The sequence below is a fragment of the Dipodomys spectabilis genome, unplaced genomic scaffold (genome assembly GCF_019054845.1).
Source record: "Dipodomys spectabilis isolate Male_0828 unplaced genomic scaffold, ASM1905484v1 ptg000015l, whole genome shotgun sequence".
Classification (NCBI taxonomy): Eukaryota; Metazoa; Chordata; class Mammalia; order Rodentia; family Heteromyidae; genus Dipodomys; species Dipodomys spectabilis.
The window spans coordinates 11821832-11836579 of record NW_024870692.1 but is presented as its reverse complement, the minus strand read 5'-3'; the positions used below and the strand labels follow the sequence as shown (position 1 = coordinate 11836579).

General features: G+C 37.4%; 1 protein-coding gene across 2 annotated transcripts in view; it reads left to right on the top strand.

The window, feature by feature from the left end:
- Nucleotides 1-14748, top strand: part of Tram1 (translocation associated membrane protein 1) — a 42083-nt gene that overhangs the window by 14054 nt on the left and 13281 nt on the right. Inside the window, exons 5-6 of one of the 2 annotated variants that reach the window (XM_042665944.1) lie at nt 198-256; nt 7517-7601. In XM_042665944.1, coding sequence (XP_042521878.1) covers nt 198-256; nt 7517-7601 — 144 coding nt within the window. Of the gene's footprint in view, nt 1-197; nt 257-5611; nt 5671-7516; nt 7602-14748 lie in introns of both variants that reach the window. The other variant, XM_042665935.1, reaches the window with a different exon arrangement.

The following is a 14748-nucleotide window of genomic DNA, read 5'->3' as shown; positions in this document are numbered from 1 at the left end:
AAATATCCTTGTTACAGATATGTCATTTAGTTGTGGGGGAAGTTTATTTTTTTAAATACATAACCAATTCAAATAAGCACTTAAAATGGTAATAAGAACAATGAAAAAGTTGACTGTCAAGTGATGTTTGGTTAAATATAATCTGAGGATCTAAATGTTTGCGTGATACTTAGGTAAACATATGTCTTCTTTCTTAGGAAAATTACATCTCAGATCCAACTATCTTGTGGAGGGCTTACCCACATAACCTGATGACGTAAGTCATTTTTTTTTTTTTTTTTTTTTATTTTAATTTTATTTTATTTGTGAACATACTGTACAGAGGGGTTACAATTACATGGGCAGGATAATGCGTACATTTCTTACCAAGCATTGCAGCCTCCTCCTTTGTTTACCCTTCACCTCCCTTCCCAGCCTCCCCCCTCCAACCCCAATCCCAATCCTTCTACTTCCCCCTCCTCAAAGAGATAATCTTATAAATGCATTAGAAACATATGCATGAAAGAAAAAAACATTAAAATACATATCTAAGGGTTCATTTTCCTAACATCACATTATCTGACCTTTTCCCCTTGACTCATACATATACTAGATATTGCAAATAAGGGAAACCATGGGACCTATGTTTCTTTGGGCCTGGCTTACTTCACTTAATATAATTTTTTCCAAGTTTTTCCATTTCCTAACAAATGGGGCAATGTCATGCTTTCTAATGCAGGCATAGAATTCCATTGTGTATATATACCACATTTTCTTGATCCATTCATCTACTGAGGGGCATCTGGGTTGGTTCTATATCTTAGCTATGGTAAATGATGCTGCAATAAACATAGTTGTGCTGGTAGCTTTAGTGTGGTCTTGTTTGTAAACATTTGGGTAAATGCCCAAAAGTGGGATTGCTGGGTCATAGGGGAGCTCTATGTGAAGTCTTTTGAGGAACCTCCATACTGCTTTCCAAAGTCGTTGAACAAGTTTACATTCCCACCAACAATGAAGTAAGGTTCCCTTCTGTCCACATCCCCTCCAGCATCTGTTGTTGTTAGAGTTCTTGATTTTTGCCATTCTAACTGGAGTGAGGTGGTATCTCAATGTTGTTTTGATTTGCATTTCTTTTATGGCTAGGGATGTTGAGCATTTTTTCATGTGTCTATTGGCCATCCTTTTTCTTCTTCAGAGAAGTTTCTCTTTAAGTCTTTAGCCCACTTATTTATTGGGCAGTTGTTTCTTTGAGGATTTGTTGTTGGAGGGGTTGATTTTTTGATTTCCCAGTATATTTTAGATATGAGACCCTTGTCTGTTGTATGGCTAGTGAAGATCTTCTCCCAATCTGTGGGCTTTCTATTGATCTTGCCAGCTATGTCCTTTGCCATGCAGAAGCTCTGCAACTTCATGAAATCCCATTTGTCCAACCTTTCTTTGATTTGTTGTGTTTTTGGGTCTCTATTCAGAAAATTTCGGCCTGAGCCAAGGAGACCTAGTGTTTCTCCTATTCCATCCTGTAATGTTTTCAGAGTGTCTACTTTGACTTGGAAGACTTTGATCCATTTGGAGTTGATTCTGGTGCAGGGTGATATATAAGGATCTAGCTTTAGTTTTCTACATGTAGTTAACCAATTTTGCCAGCACCATTTACTGAAGAGGCTGTCTTTTTTCCATTCTATTGTTTTAGCTCCCTTATCGAAGATTAGATGGCTATAGGTCTGTGGGTTCATTTCTGGATTTTCAATTCTATTCCACTGGTCTTGAGGTCTGTTCTTATGCCAATACCAAGCTGTTTTGATTACTATGGCTTTATAGTAGAGTTTGAAATTTGGTATTGATATTCCTCCAGCAGTGTTCTTTCTGTTGAGGAGCGATTTTGCTATTTGGGGTCTTTTATTGTTCCATACGAATTTTTGGATTGCCTCTTCTATTTCCTTGAAGAATGAGGTTGGAATTTTGATAGGTATCGCGTTGAATTTGTAGATAGCCTTGGGAAGTACTGCCATTTTCACGATGTTAATCTTTCCAATCCAGGAGCATGGGAGGTTTTGCCATTTTCTAAGTTCTGTTTTGATTTCCTTTTTCAAGATTTTAAAGTTTTCATCATAGAGGTCCTTCACTTCTTTAGTTAATTCCTAGGTATTTTATTTTTTGTGGGGCTATTACAAATGGAGTTGCTTTCCTAATTTCAGCCACACTATTCTCATTGTTGGCATACAGAAAAGCCATTGATTTTTGGGGGTTAATTTTATACCCTGCTACTTTGCCAAAGTTTTGAATCAGCTTGAGTAATTTGGGAGTGGAGTCTATGGGATTCTTTAAATACAAGATCATGTCATCTGCAAAGAGGGAGAGTTTTATTTCTTCTTTCCTTATTTGGATCCCCTTTATGTCTGCATCTTGTCTTATTGCTGTAGCTAGGCATTCTAATACTAGATTGAAGAGAAGTGGAGAGAGTGGACATCCTTGTCTTGTTCCTGAGTTAAGAGGAAATGGCTTTAGTTTTTTCACCATTAACTATAATGCTGGCTGTAGAGTCATATACAGCCTTTATTGTATTGAGGAATGTTCCATGGATTTCTAATTTTTCCAGAACCTTCATCAGAAAGGGGTATTGGATCTTGTCGAATGCTTTTTCTGCATCTATTGAGATAACCAAGTGGTTCTTATTCTTGCTCCTGTTGATGTGATGAATAATATTAATTGATTTGCGTATATTGAACCAGCTTTGCATCCCTGAAATGAATCCTGTTTGATTGTGGTGTATGATTTTTTGGATGAATTGTTGAAGTCGATTGGCCAAAATTTTGTTGAGAAATTTTGCATCAATGTTCATCAAAGAAATGGGTCTATAGTTCTCTTTCTTTGATGAGTCCCTGCCTGGTTTTGGGATGAGGGTTATGATGGTTTTATAGAATGTGTTCGCTAGTGAGCTTTCTCTTTCAATTTCATTGAAGAGTTGGAGGAGTATTGGTGTGAGCTCTGCTTTGAAGGCCTTGTAAATTTCTGCTGTAAAACCATCTGGTCCTGGACTTTTCTTAGCTGGGAGGTCTCTTGTTGCTGTTTCTATTTCAATGCTTGATATGGGCCTGTTAAGCTGGTTTAACTCATCTTGGTTTAGTTTTGGCATGTCAATATTTGCTAGGAAAAGGTCCATTTCTGTCAAGTTCTCAAACTTATTAGCATAAAGTTTTGAGAAGTATTCCCTTATAATGTTCTGAATCTTGGTTGTTTCCGTGGTGATGTTTCCATTCTCATCTCTGAGTTTATTAATTTGGGTGTGTTCTCTTCTTTTTCTGATAAGATTTGCTAAGGGTCTGTCAATTTTGTTAAGTTTTTCGAAGAACCAACTCTTTGTTTTGTTGATTCTTTCTCTAGTTTTTTTGGATTCTAACTCATTTAATTCTGATTTAATTTTGATTATTTCTTTCTGTCTACTGGATTGGGGTTTATCTTGCTGCTCTTTTTCAAGGAGGTTTAGATGTGTCATTAAATTGCTAGTTTCAGATCTCTCCAATTTGTTGATGTAGGAGCTCAGAGCTATAAACTTGCCTCTGAGTACTGCCTTTGCTGTGTCCCAGAGGAGCTGGTAATTTGTGTGTTCATTTTTGTTGAATAGCATGAACATTTGAATTTCCTTTCTAATCTCTTCCATGACCCACTCTTGATTCAGCAGTGTGTTGTTCAGCCTCCATGTGATACTGGACTTTCTTTGGTGGCTTTTGGTGTTGAGTTCTAATTTTATTCCCTTGTGGTCAGAGAGAATGCAAGGTATAACTTCAATGTTTCTGAATTTAGACAAGTTTGCTTTGTGGCCTAAAATGTGGTCTATTTTAGAAAACGTTCCATGTGCTGCTGAGAAAAACGTGTATTCTGATGCTGCTGGGTGAAATGTTCGGTAGATGTCTGTTAAGTCTAGTTGATCTATGCAGCTGTTTAGATCTGCGGTTCCTCTGTTGAGTTTTTGCCGAGTTGATCTATCTAGTGGGGAGAGTGGTGTGTTAAAATCCCCAACAATTAATGTCTTTGGATCTATATGGGATTTGAGGGAAAGTAGTGTTTCTTTGATAAATTTGGGTGCTCCATTGTTTGGCGAATAGATATTTAGAATTGTAATATCCTCCTGAAGGAGAGATCTTTTAATTAGTATGTAGCGACCTTCTTTATCTCTTCTCACGAATTTTAATTTGAAGTCTATTTTATCTGATATTAGGATTGCAACTCCCTCCTGTTTATGGGGTCCGTTTGCTTGGTAGATTTTGTTCCAGCCTTTAACATTGAAAATGTGTTTGTTTTTACAGGCAAGATGTGACTCCTGCAGGCAGCAGATAGAAGGGTCTTGTTTTTTAATCCAACTAGACAGTCTATGTCGCTTAATTGGAGAGTTCAGTCCGTTAACGTTAAGAGATAGGACTGAGAGGTATTTGGGAGTTCCTGCCATGTTATCCACCTTCTTGGGGGCTGCGAAAACTGGGTTCTTCCTATGGTTCTTGGATTCTTAGTTTGGGTGCAGTTTCTTGGCCTTTGTTGTGGTCTTGTTGGTTTTCTATGTGTAAGACATCTTTAAGAATCTTTTGTAGGGCTGGTTTGGTGGAGATGTATTGTTTCAATTTTTCTTTGCTATGGAAGGTTTTTATTTGGCCTTCAGTTTTGAAGGAGAGTTTAGCTGGGTACAGTATTCTTGGTTGATAGTTGTTTGTTTTTAGGGCATGGCATACATCATTCCAGGCTCTTCTTGCTTTGATTGTCTCTGCTGAGAAATCTGAGGTGATTCTAATTGGTTTCCCTTTATAGGTGATTACCCTTTTCTCCTTGACAGCTTTAAGGATCTTTTCCTTATTCTGAGTTGATCCTGTGTGGATTATAATGTGACAGTGGGATGTCCTATTCTGGTCTGGTCTATTTGGGGTTCTAAAAGCTTCTTGTATCTGAATAGGCCTATCTTTTTGTATGTTTGGGAAGTTCTCTGCTAGGATCCTGTTAAACAAATTTCCTAGACCATTAACTTCTGTTTCTAGGTGCTCCTCTACACCCATTATCCTTAGATTAGGCCTTCTGATGGTGTCTTCCAGGTGTTGGATAGATCTATCATACTTCTTGGACTTGTCTTGGATGGTTGTATGTTCTTTCTCTATAATATCTAGGCTGTCTTCAATCCCTGAGATTCGATCTTCTGCATGGTCTAACCTGCTGTCAAGACTCTCTACTTTGTTTTTTATCTCTTTTCCTTCTAATTGGTCAGCTTTGATGGCTTCAAGTTCTTTGTTGAAGCTCCGTTTTAGGTCTTGTATGAATTTCTTTACTTCCTTAATTTGGTGTTCAGTGTTTGTTCTCAAATCACTTAGTTGATTGGTTATGGTTTCTTTGGACTCCCATTCCTTCTGTTGGGTTCCATTCAGCATTCCCTTTGTGGTCTCCCTGACTTCCTTCAGCTCTTTGTTAATGGATTCCATGAATGCCTTTAGTGATCTTTGTGTGTTCTCTACCTGGTCTCTCAATTCCTGAATTACTCTTTGATTAGCTTCCTCCCGTTTGTGGGATTCCTGCAGTTCTCTTTCCTCCCGTTCGTGGGATTCCTGCAGTTCTCTTTGAGTGTTCTCAGCCTGCTCACGCCATTCTTCTTTCTTAGGAAAATTACATCTCAGATCCAACTATCTTGTGGAGGGCTTACCCACATAACCTGATGACGTAAGTCATTTTTAAGAGGCCTTTTCTTTATTAAAAACTAATCATATCACAAGCAGATTCATAATTACTATTCCCATTAGAAATTCAGGCAAATACATAAAATAGGAGAAACTGTCTTGGCAATCTCATTGCCATTTGAAAAAGTCATTTTGGGCTTTTTTAAAATGATTATCTTTTCAGCATATTTATTAGCTTAAGGCAAATGATTTTAACAATTACCTTAATTTGATACGCCTTGTTTTTTCTTTATTCACCTTTATCTTTTCTCTTAATAGCTCCATCTTCTTCATGCTTTTCATTCTCCCCCACATCTCTCCTCAGTCCTTGTTTTTTAAATGGTTCAACCATTTTACTTCTTGCACTTAGGTATTATAAGGTTTCAGGTGCTTTCAGGAGCTCAGTGGTTATAAAGATACTTAGATAAGTTCGTCATTCTTCAGACCTTCCTCTGTCTACTACCCCTAATTCTATATTAATTTTCGTTGCTGATTTGTTTATACTGGTTTATGTTTTATGTGGATTCTGCTTAAGGTCCTGATTGTTTTATTCATCTAAGTCTTGTATTGTCCATTTCTACCAAGACTGCCTTAATAGCAGTGAGAACTCTCCTTTTGATTTTATATCCTTTACTTTGTTAGGTAGATTGTAGGTGCTTGTCATCTACCATCTCACTAAATACCATCTCCAATCCCCAGTAAATACATTGTGATATGAGAACTAGAGAAAAAGACTTGAAGAAGACAAGAATAATATGACTGTACATCTCTCTTTTTTTTTTTTTTTTTTTTTTGCGTCCAGTCGTGGGGCCTGAACTCTGGGCCTGGGCGCTGTCCCTCAGCTCTTCAGCTCAAGGCTAGCACTCTACCACTTGAGCCATAGCTCCACTTCCAGCTTTTTCTGCTTATGTGGTGCTGAGGAATCGAACCCAGGGCCTCATGCGTGCAAGGCAAGCGCTATACCACTGAGCCACCTTCCCAGCCCCAGACTGTACATCTCTTTAAGTCCAGCAATAGTATCCACTCTAATGAATCATTTTCTGACTTTAAAAAATTACATTAATTCAGTGACAAAATGGGGTTGTAAAAAATTAGACTTTATGTAGAACTATTTTTCCCTCAGAAATGAGTTTATTTGATGGGCTTTATGTATTTCACTTTAGACTTCTGGGGAAGAGGAGAAGGAAGGGAGAAAAAGTGGGATCAGAAAGATCACTGGGAAATCATGTAAAGAGGAGACGATTGTTCTAGACTGATCTTATGGGAGATCCTCCTGTGCCTTATTCTTGTCTTATTTGAGTGTTTTTTCCATGTTCCAACCACATAGAATTGCAACAGAAGAAAACAGGATATTTGACTTTGGGATTGTCTCAGATTCCAGTGATAATTAATATATGAGCCTTTGCTTTGTGCCAATCCTTTTCTTTCTGGCCTATATTAATTGTAAATAATGATTTTTATTGTGATATTTGTCCAGGTTTTTTATTCCCCCTTCTTGTTTGCTTTTTGATGAAACCTTACAAATCTGTGGGTTGATCAGTTCCTTGTATTTTTAGTCACTACCATGACTTATTAATCAGTATTAATTCACTTGTAAATAAAAGGCTCTGGCTCCTCTCAGACAGCGTGGGTATTAGCCACTGCCTTCAGATACTATCTGCCTGGTGTTTTGCCGAAGTGACTGATGGGCAGAGCTCTGCTAGGGCCCTAGAGGATCATGGCTGCTGAGGAGTTGTCTGAAATGATAACACAAAGATAATTGCCTGTGTCCTGATTTCCAGTGTTCATTTACTTTATTCTTTAAAAAAAAAAATGTTTTAAGATACTTTTTGCTTTCATGTGTTGTATAGATTTCAAATGAAGTTTTTCTACATCTCCCAGTTGGCTTACTGGCTGCATGCGTTCCCTGAACTCTACTTCCAGAAAACCAAAAAAGTAAGTTGGGATTTTATATTTGTAAATTTTTTTTTCCTTAATTTTGTGAAGTCTTCTTAAAAGTTTCTTACCTTGGAAGTGGAGCTGTGGCATAAGTGGTAGAGAGCTAGCCTTGAGCTGAAGAGCAAAGGGGCAGTGCCCAGGCCCAGAGTTCAAGCCAAAAAAGAAAAAGAAAAAAGTTTCTTACCTTTTTACTGTCAACTATTTTCTGTCATTCTCTCGCCTTCCCTATTTCTGAAAAGGGACTAAAATCCTTCAGTGTTTTGTATGTGTGTGTGTGTGTGTGTGTGTGTGTGTGTGTGTGTGTGTGTGTGTGGTCAATTGTGGGGCTTGAACTTGGGGCCTAAGCACTGTCCCTGAGCTCTTTTGCTCAAGGTTAGCACTCTACTACTTTGAGCCATAGCTCCATTTACCCTTCAGTATTTTTTGAGAAAAAACCTTACCCATTATTAAACTAAGGGGAGGAACTTCCCATTGGACCTACTAATTGCTTATTGTTAATTTATATTAGTGGTAATTTAAAGGAACTTAAAATTTAATCAAAAATTTTAAGTGTGAGTCATCATATTGGTATTTGTAGCTATTTATTTCACAAATGAGACAAAAAATGATTTGTCAGATCACAGGTAGCAGTTGTGTAAGTCCCAAGGAAAAATTCAATGTTGACAACAAAAAGTAAACCATGGTTAAATATTCACCGGGAAAGCCTTTCCTGAAATGGGTGGAGCATTCCCTTTTTAGCACTTGGGAAAGATGTTTGTTTAAACCAATATGTTAACTCCTGGAGTGCTGCAATATCCTCTTTCCTAGTTTTGCCCTCTTTCTGCAGTGGGCTTCTGTGGTATCACAAGTCAACTTCATTTTCTTTCACTTTTTTCCTCTGAAATCTGTAAGTCCTCCTTCCTACTTTTAACTAATGTAAAGCTGCTTACCTTGTCTCCAAGGATCTCTCTCTATGTGTTGCCTCTTCTGTGGCCTCTGTTCCTTCCAGCTTTCCTCCTGCTTCTCCCACACTGGCATTCTCTAATGATAGAATCCAAACATATCAGTACTTTTTCCTTTAATAAGTTAGCCAAGAGCTTACATTCCTTCGATGGTGATGTCCAAATGTGATGGGCTGTGTGGGATTTACTTCAAAGTATATCAGTTGAAAGGAAGTGGGTAAGGCTACAGAAGAAAGTTTTGTTACTTATTAATGACTGTTATGGTTGAGTTATATATAGAGATAGGGATTCATTTGATTCCATATCAGATATATGTATATTTACATTTGCTTACTTTCAAAATGTTACCTTTCTTTAACCACCTTTCTTACTTTGAGAAGGCTTCTTAAGTAGAAGTGTGACAGCTGTTTAGTGACCAGATTGCTCTGCATTTCCAAGAGCCAAAGACACTTGTTTTTTACTATTATGTTTTTATTCATATTACAAATAGGTAATTCATCTTATAGGCCCTTGATGTCTATTTTTGTGTTCTAAGTTTTTTTAAGCAATTTTTTCTGCTAGATTAGAAAAGAGGACAAAATTAGAAGCTATATAGTATAGCACAGTAGTTCTGTGTGTGTGTGCGCGCGCATGCGCGTTGGTCTTTGGGCTTGAACTCTGGGCCTGGATGCTACCTCTCAACTTTTATGCTCAAGGCTGTTACTCTGCCCCTTGAGCCACAGCTCTACTTCCAGACTTTTGGTGGTTAACTAGAGATTTTTAACTGTGGAATCTATTGGACTTTCCTATCCAGGTTGTCTTCAAATTGTGTTCAGATCTCAGCCTTTTTCCTGAGTAGCTAGGATTACAGGTGTGTAACACCACCACCTGGCACACATTAGTTTATTGAATGTTGATATCTTTTAACTATGTATATATTTTTGTCTTTTTTGGTACTGGGGATTGAACCCAGGACGTTACACTTGCTAGGCAAGCGCTTTGCCACTGAGCTACATCCCAGCCTGATAACTTTTATAGTGTTTTTTCAGTGAAGTTGCTTGTAAGTACAAGAATGAATATCCTCATGTATGACTTGAAACTGTATTAAGATAAAATTACTAGGCTTACAGTTTCCAGTAGCCCTTCCATGTTTAGTGAGCTACCCATGTAGCTCATAGAAACCATACTGTCCAAAATGGTAGCCACTAGCCACATGTAAACTAATTTTTATTAGATTAAGGGGGGAGGCACTTTCTTGGCCACATAAGCCATTTTAAATTCCCATTATCTACCAATTTGGATAAAAGTTTTTATTTGTTGATAGGGTCTTGCTGTATAGCTCAGTCTGTCTTAGAACTTGCTATATAGCATAAGCTATCCTTGAACTCATGGTACTCCTGTCTTGCCTCTAAATGTTGGGATTAGAGACATATGCCTAGACAGATTCATAGACTATATCTGTGGCTGTGCAAAGTTCAGTTACACAGTGTTACTGACAGTGTCAACGTTTCTTGGTGTCTTAATACTATGGCTCAAATATTTTGAGTTTTCTTTAGTTATTTATATACCCATGGGCATTATACTTGTGGATTTCATTATTAATCCACTTCTCTTGTCTTTTTTTATTGATCCTAGTAAATAAAAAAGGAACATTTCAAAGTAATTGTTCATTTTAGTTCTTGAAGCTTTTTCTCTTATCAATTCCTGCCAGATGGCATTTCTCCAGAAATGCAATCTAATTTTTATAGAATAATTTGCATAACTTAGAACTTAACTGAAACTATTTTTAACATTTACATGTGACAGTTGAAAGTAACTGTTTCAAGTAATTAACATAATTTGCAAGTAACAGCTGCACATGTGTTAAGCTGTTTCTTAAAATTTACTCTATGAAAATTATTTTTGGAAGAACTCTTTGCTGGAAGAAACTAGTACAGTGATTGTTTTGAACCAGTCTACAGAAAAGAAAGGAAGGGAGGAAAGGAATGGAACATGCTTAGAAACAGTTCAAGAACTATCACTCACAAATAACTTAGTTTCTTTTAAAGAGAAAATGTAAGCCACATATATTATAGACACTTCAGTCTAAAATAGTTTCCCATTTGCCCATGAGAAGATTCAAAATATCATTATGTTTAGCCAGGCACATAGCACACATCTTATGGTCCCAGTTACTCAGGAAGCTGAGCCCAGAGGATTGCTTGAGCCCAGAGTTTTGACACTCCCCTAAGCAGTTAGAGGAGGAGATACTGTCTTAAATAGTTAACAATAATAGTAATAATAATTTCATAGCCAACCTAACTTAAGAACTTTTCGAAACATCGTAAGATAACCAAATGTTTTATTTCTAATTCAAAATTTAAGTAAAGGATAGCTCAGGTTAGGAAGGAAAATCTTAGTCTTCTATGTGAGCATATATGTGATAGTTTGGGCAAAGTTTGTTAGTGTAGGGCAGTCAGGAAATATATTTTCTTATAAAAATAGGTATCTACTAAAATTGCCCTTTTTAATGAAAAGGTGTTGAGATAGGTGAAAATGTCACTTAAAGTTATTTATAGTTTTAAATTTTACGATTTAAGTGTATTGTACTTACTCGATATCCCATGAAAAACAAAATTTTCTGAATTTTGAGTTATTTCATGATTTTATCCATGTATAAACTGTTAAACAATAAGAGTATGTAAGAACTTTAGGCAGGCACTAGTGGCTCTCTCTTGTAATCCTAGCTACTCAGGAGGCTAAGACCCAAAGGATTGTTGTTTGATGCCAGCTTGAGCACTAAAGTTCAGGAGACTGTATCTCCTATTAACCAGCAAAAATCCAGACTAGAGGCATGGCTGAAATGGTAGAGTACTGGTCATGAACAAGAAAATGGAGAACTTTGCACTCTGAATTTCAGACCCAGTGCCAGCACCAAAAAAAAGAGGAGAGAGGGAAGGAAGAAGGAAAGAAAGGAAGGAAGGAAGGAAAGTAGGCAGGCAGGCAGGCTTTGGAAATGCTTTTCTAATAACTTATATAAGTGTATATAGTGTATATATGCACACACATATATCTGTATATACATATATCTCCCTTCAAGTATTTTTGAAATTACTAATCTTACATAATACATTTTGACTTCTGGGAGAACATGTTAATTCATACAACAAAATCATAGAATGCCATAGGAAATGTATTGAGAAGCCAAAGTGGCCTCTTTGTAGAGTACTGATGAGCTATCCTTGGACAGCTTCCTGACTCCTTGATTTCAATCTGTGGTGTGACTAATTAACTAATTTCATGAGCGCCCTCTTAGTTCACCCAGCCTCCTTAGTTCTCTCCTGGTTCCCACACCCTGCATGAAACCCCTAAGCTCCAGAGACTGGTGCTAGACAAGGTTTTTGTTGTCGTCTCAATCATGTGACTACCAAGCCTGAATGGGTTTTAGTGCAATGATAAAAGCTGCTTTTTTTAAAAATAAAATTTCTTATTTAAAAAAAAACCATCTCCACCACTGCTGTATTTTTCTTAATCAAATGAGAATGCCTTTATCTAGAATATGTGTTCTCCCATTAACCACAATCCCACCACTCCTGTGGTATTACTCATATCTGTCCCTCATTTTATTTGTTTTGGTATTATTGTTATAGCTTTTTATCCCCATTGTGCAGAGAGATGAACTAATTGACCAGAAATGTAAGTTTCATTAAAATAATTGGTTCAATCTTCCTAATAAGTTACATTTTTATAAAAGTTTTTCCAGTGGGTTAGTGTTTTGGTTTGACTTCTACAAGATTTTATGTAGTGAAAAAATGAGTTCAGTCAGCAGTTCAAAGACTAAAAAGTTATTGGGTGTTCGCAGCTCACACCTGTAATCCTAGCTATTCAAGAGGCTGAGATCTGAGGTCATGGTTTGAAGCCAGTCCTGATAGGAGAGTCTGTGAGACTCATGTCCAGTTAACCACCAGAAAACCATAAGTGGAGCCAAAGCTCTAATGGCAGAGTGCTAATCTGTAGCAAAAAAGCTCAGAGATAGCACCCAGGTCCCAAGTTCAAGCCCCTTGACCACCACCACCACCACCATCACCACCCCCACACATAACAATAACAACCTACTAAGCTTCTCTAATAAGAATCAAGGGTTTCCTTGGTCTTTCTTCTCACCAGAGACTAGGAGTATTGACTCACAGATCTTAAGAATCTGTGCAGCCATTCCCATCCTCAGTCATTTGTATGACACAGTTCTGTTTGACCATCTTCGCATACTTCTAATGCATGCTTTTCACTCTCTCATTGTTCTATGTAATCATACTCAAGACATTTTAATTATTAAGATATATGAATATCTTACTAGTTTATATAAAATTATAAAGTTAAATATGTGTTTTATTGTATAGTATCTAAAATGATTTTATGTAGTATCAAGGATGAACTATGCTTTGTAAAACCCAGGCATATCATGCCCTTAGTGGCTGCTTTATATTCCTGGAATATCTGTTGCACAATATCACTACAAGGAGCTATTTTGAAATTATCATAAAAGAAGAAAAAACAGATTCCTCTGTTGGTTGAACTTTAGCATATTGTCTCCACACATTTGTCTCTCTTTCCTTTTATCAGGAGAAATGTTTCACTTACGTATGTAAATGGAAAGAGGATTTAGGTACTGTACAACTTATTTTCAGAAACAGAAGAACCCTTGTAAACTTGATATTATGTCTTAGGGAATTCTCAGAGTCCCAAAATAAAATACTATATGTGAATCTACTCATATCCTCTTATAAAGGCTACAGTTATAACACTTGAACTTTACCCAAGAGTTCTCAGCTCAAAACTGTACTTATTATCCCACTGCTCTATCAGAAGATTTGGTGAAGCAGCCTTCACTGAAATGCAAGGGGGGCCATGGTGGACCAGCATGGCCTGTGCCCAACTACACTAGAGACTAGCGATGTCTTTATGAAGTTCCAGAGTAACATAGCCTACCATGCTGGTCATTTTAATCATTAGCTATAGTACCTGAGTAGTGTTAACCAGGCCATTAATGTAAGGAAACCCTAAGAAGATTATCTATCTATAATATATAATATGTATATTACATATTATATGATACATTAATCTATATTATATATCTATATATAGAAGGTATGTGTATATATGGATATATCCAGAGAGAGAGAGAGAGAAAGAGCGAGAGGGAGGCAGAGCGCATTCTAATCCAAGGGGAACAGGAGCAAGTAGAGGCTTGTCATCAGTCAGTGGATGCTTATTTAATCACTACCTGTGTTGTGCAAGCCAGGACGAAAACAAGAGTCTTCCTCATAATTCTACCCAATGTATACAATGTATACAATCTAGAATAAAATATTGTCGTACAATGCATCACATTGACTTTTTTTTTTTTTTTTTTTTGGGTCTGGTCGTGGGGCCTGAACTCTGGGCCTGGGCGCTGTCCCTCAGCTCTTCAGCTCAAGGCTAGCGCTCTACCACTTGAGCCACAGTGCCACTTCCGGCTTTCTTCTTTTTGCTTATGTGGTGCTGAGGAATCGAACCCAGGGCCTCAGGCATGCAAGGCAAGCGTTCTACCACTGAGCCACCTTCCCAGCCCATCACATTGACTTTTGTGTTGTATTTTATTGCATATTTTAAGAAATGCTGTGTGATTCCTAAATTGATGAGCCACTAGCGGGTTTTATTTACGTTACAAAATACTTTTGTGATAGCTAGAAATAGTCGACTTGAGGGCTGTGGGAGAGGAAAAAAAGGTATAGTTATTGAAGAATGGATGATCTATAATTAGGTGGTCTCATAATGAGAAGGTAGAATTTTAGCTTTTTAGGTACAACAGCTGATAGGGAACTAAAACTCAAATTTTAACAATGTGGCTATCCTAGGTGAACAAAAGCACCTCACTGCTGCTAACCCAGCAGTTTTAATATTGGCCATCAAATCACTAGCATGTTGCGGCTCTTATTATTGTGTTTATATGGTAAATGTTTATTATTTTAAAAATGAAACCAGCCGGGCACTGGTAGCTTACACCTATAATCCTATCGACTCAGGAGGTTTAGATCTGAGGATCCCAGTTCAAAGCCATCTTGGGCAGGAAAGTCAGTGAGACTCTTACCTCCAATTAAAAGCTACTCAGAAAAAAAAGCTAGAAGTGGCTTCGTGGCTCAAATGGTAAATTACTAGCCTTGAGCCAGAGAGGGCAGGGAGCACAGGGACAGAGTTCAAGCCCCAGG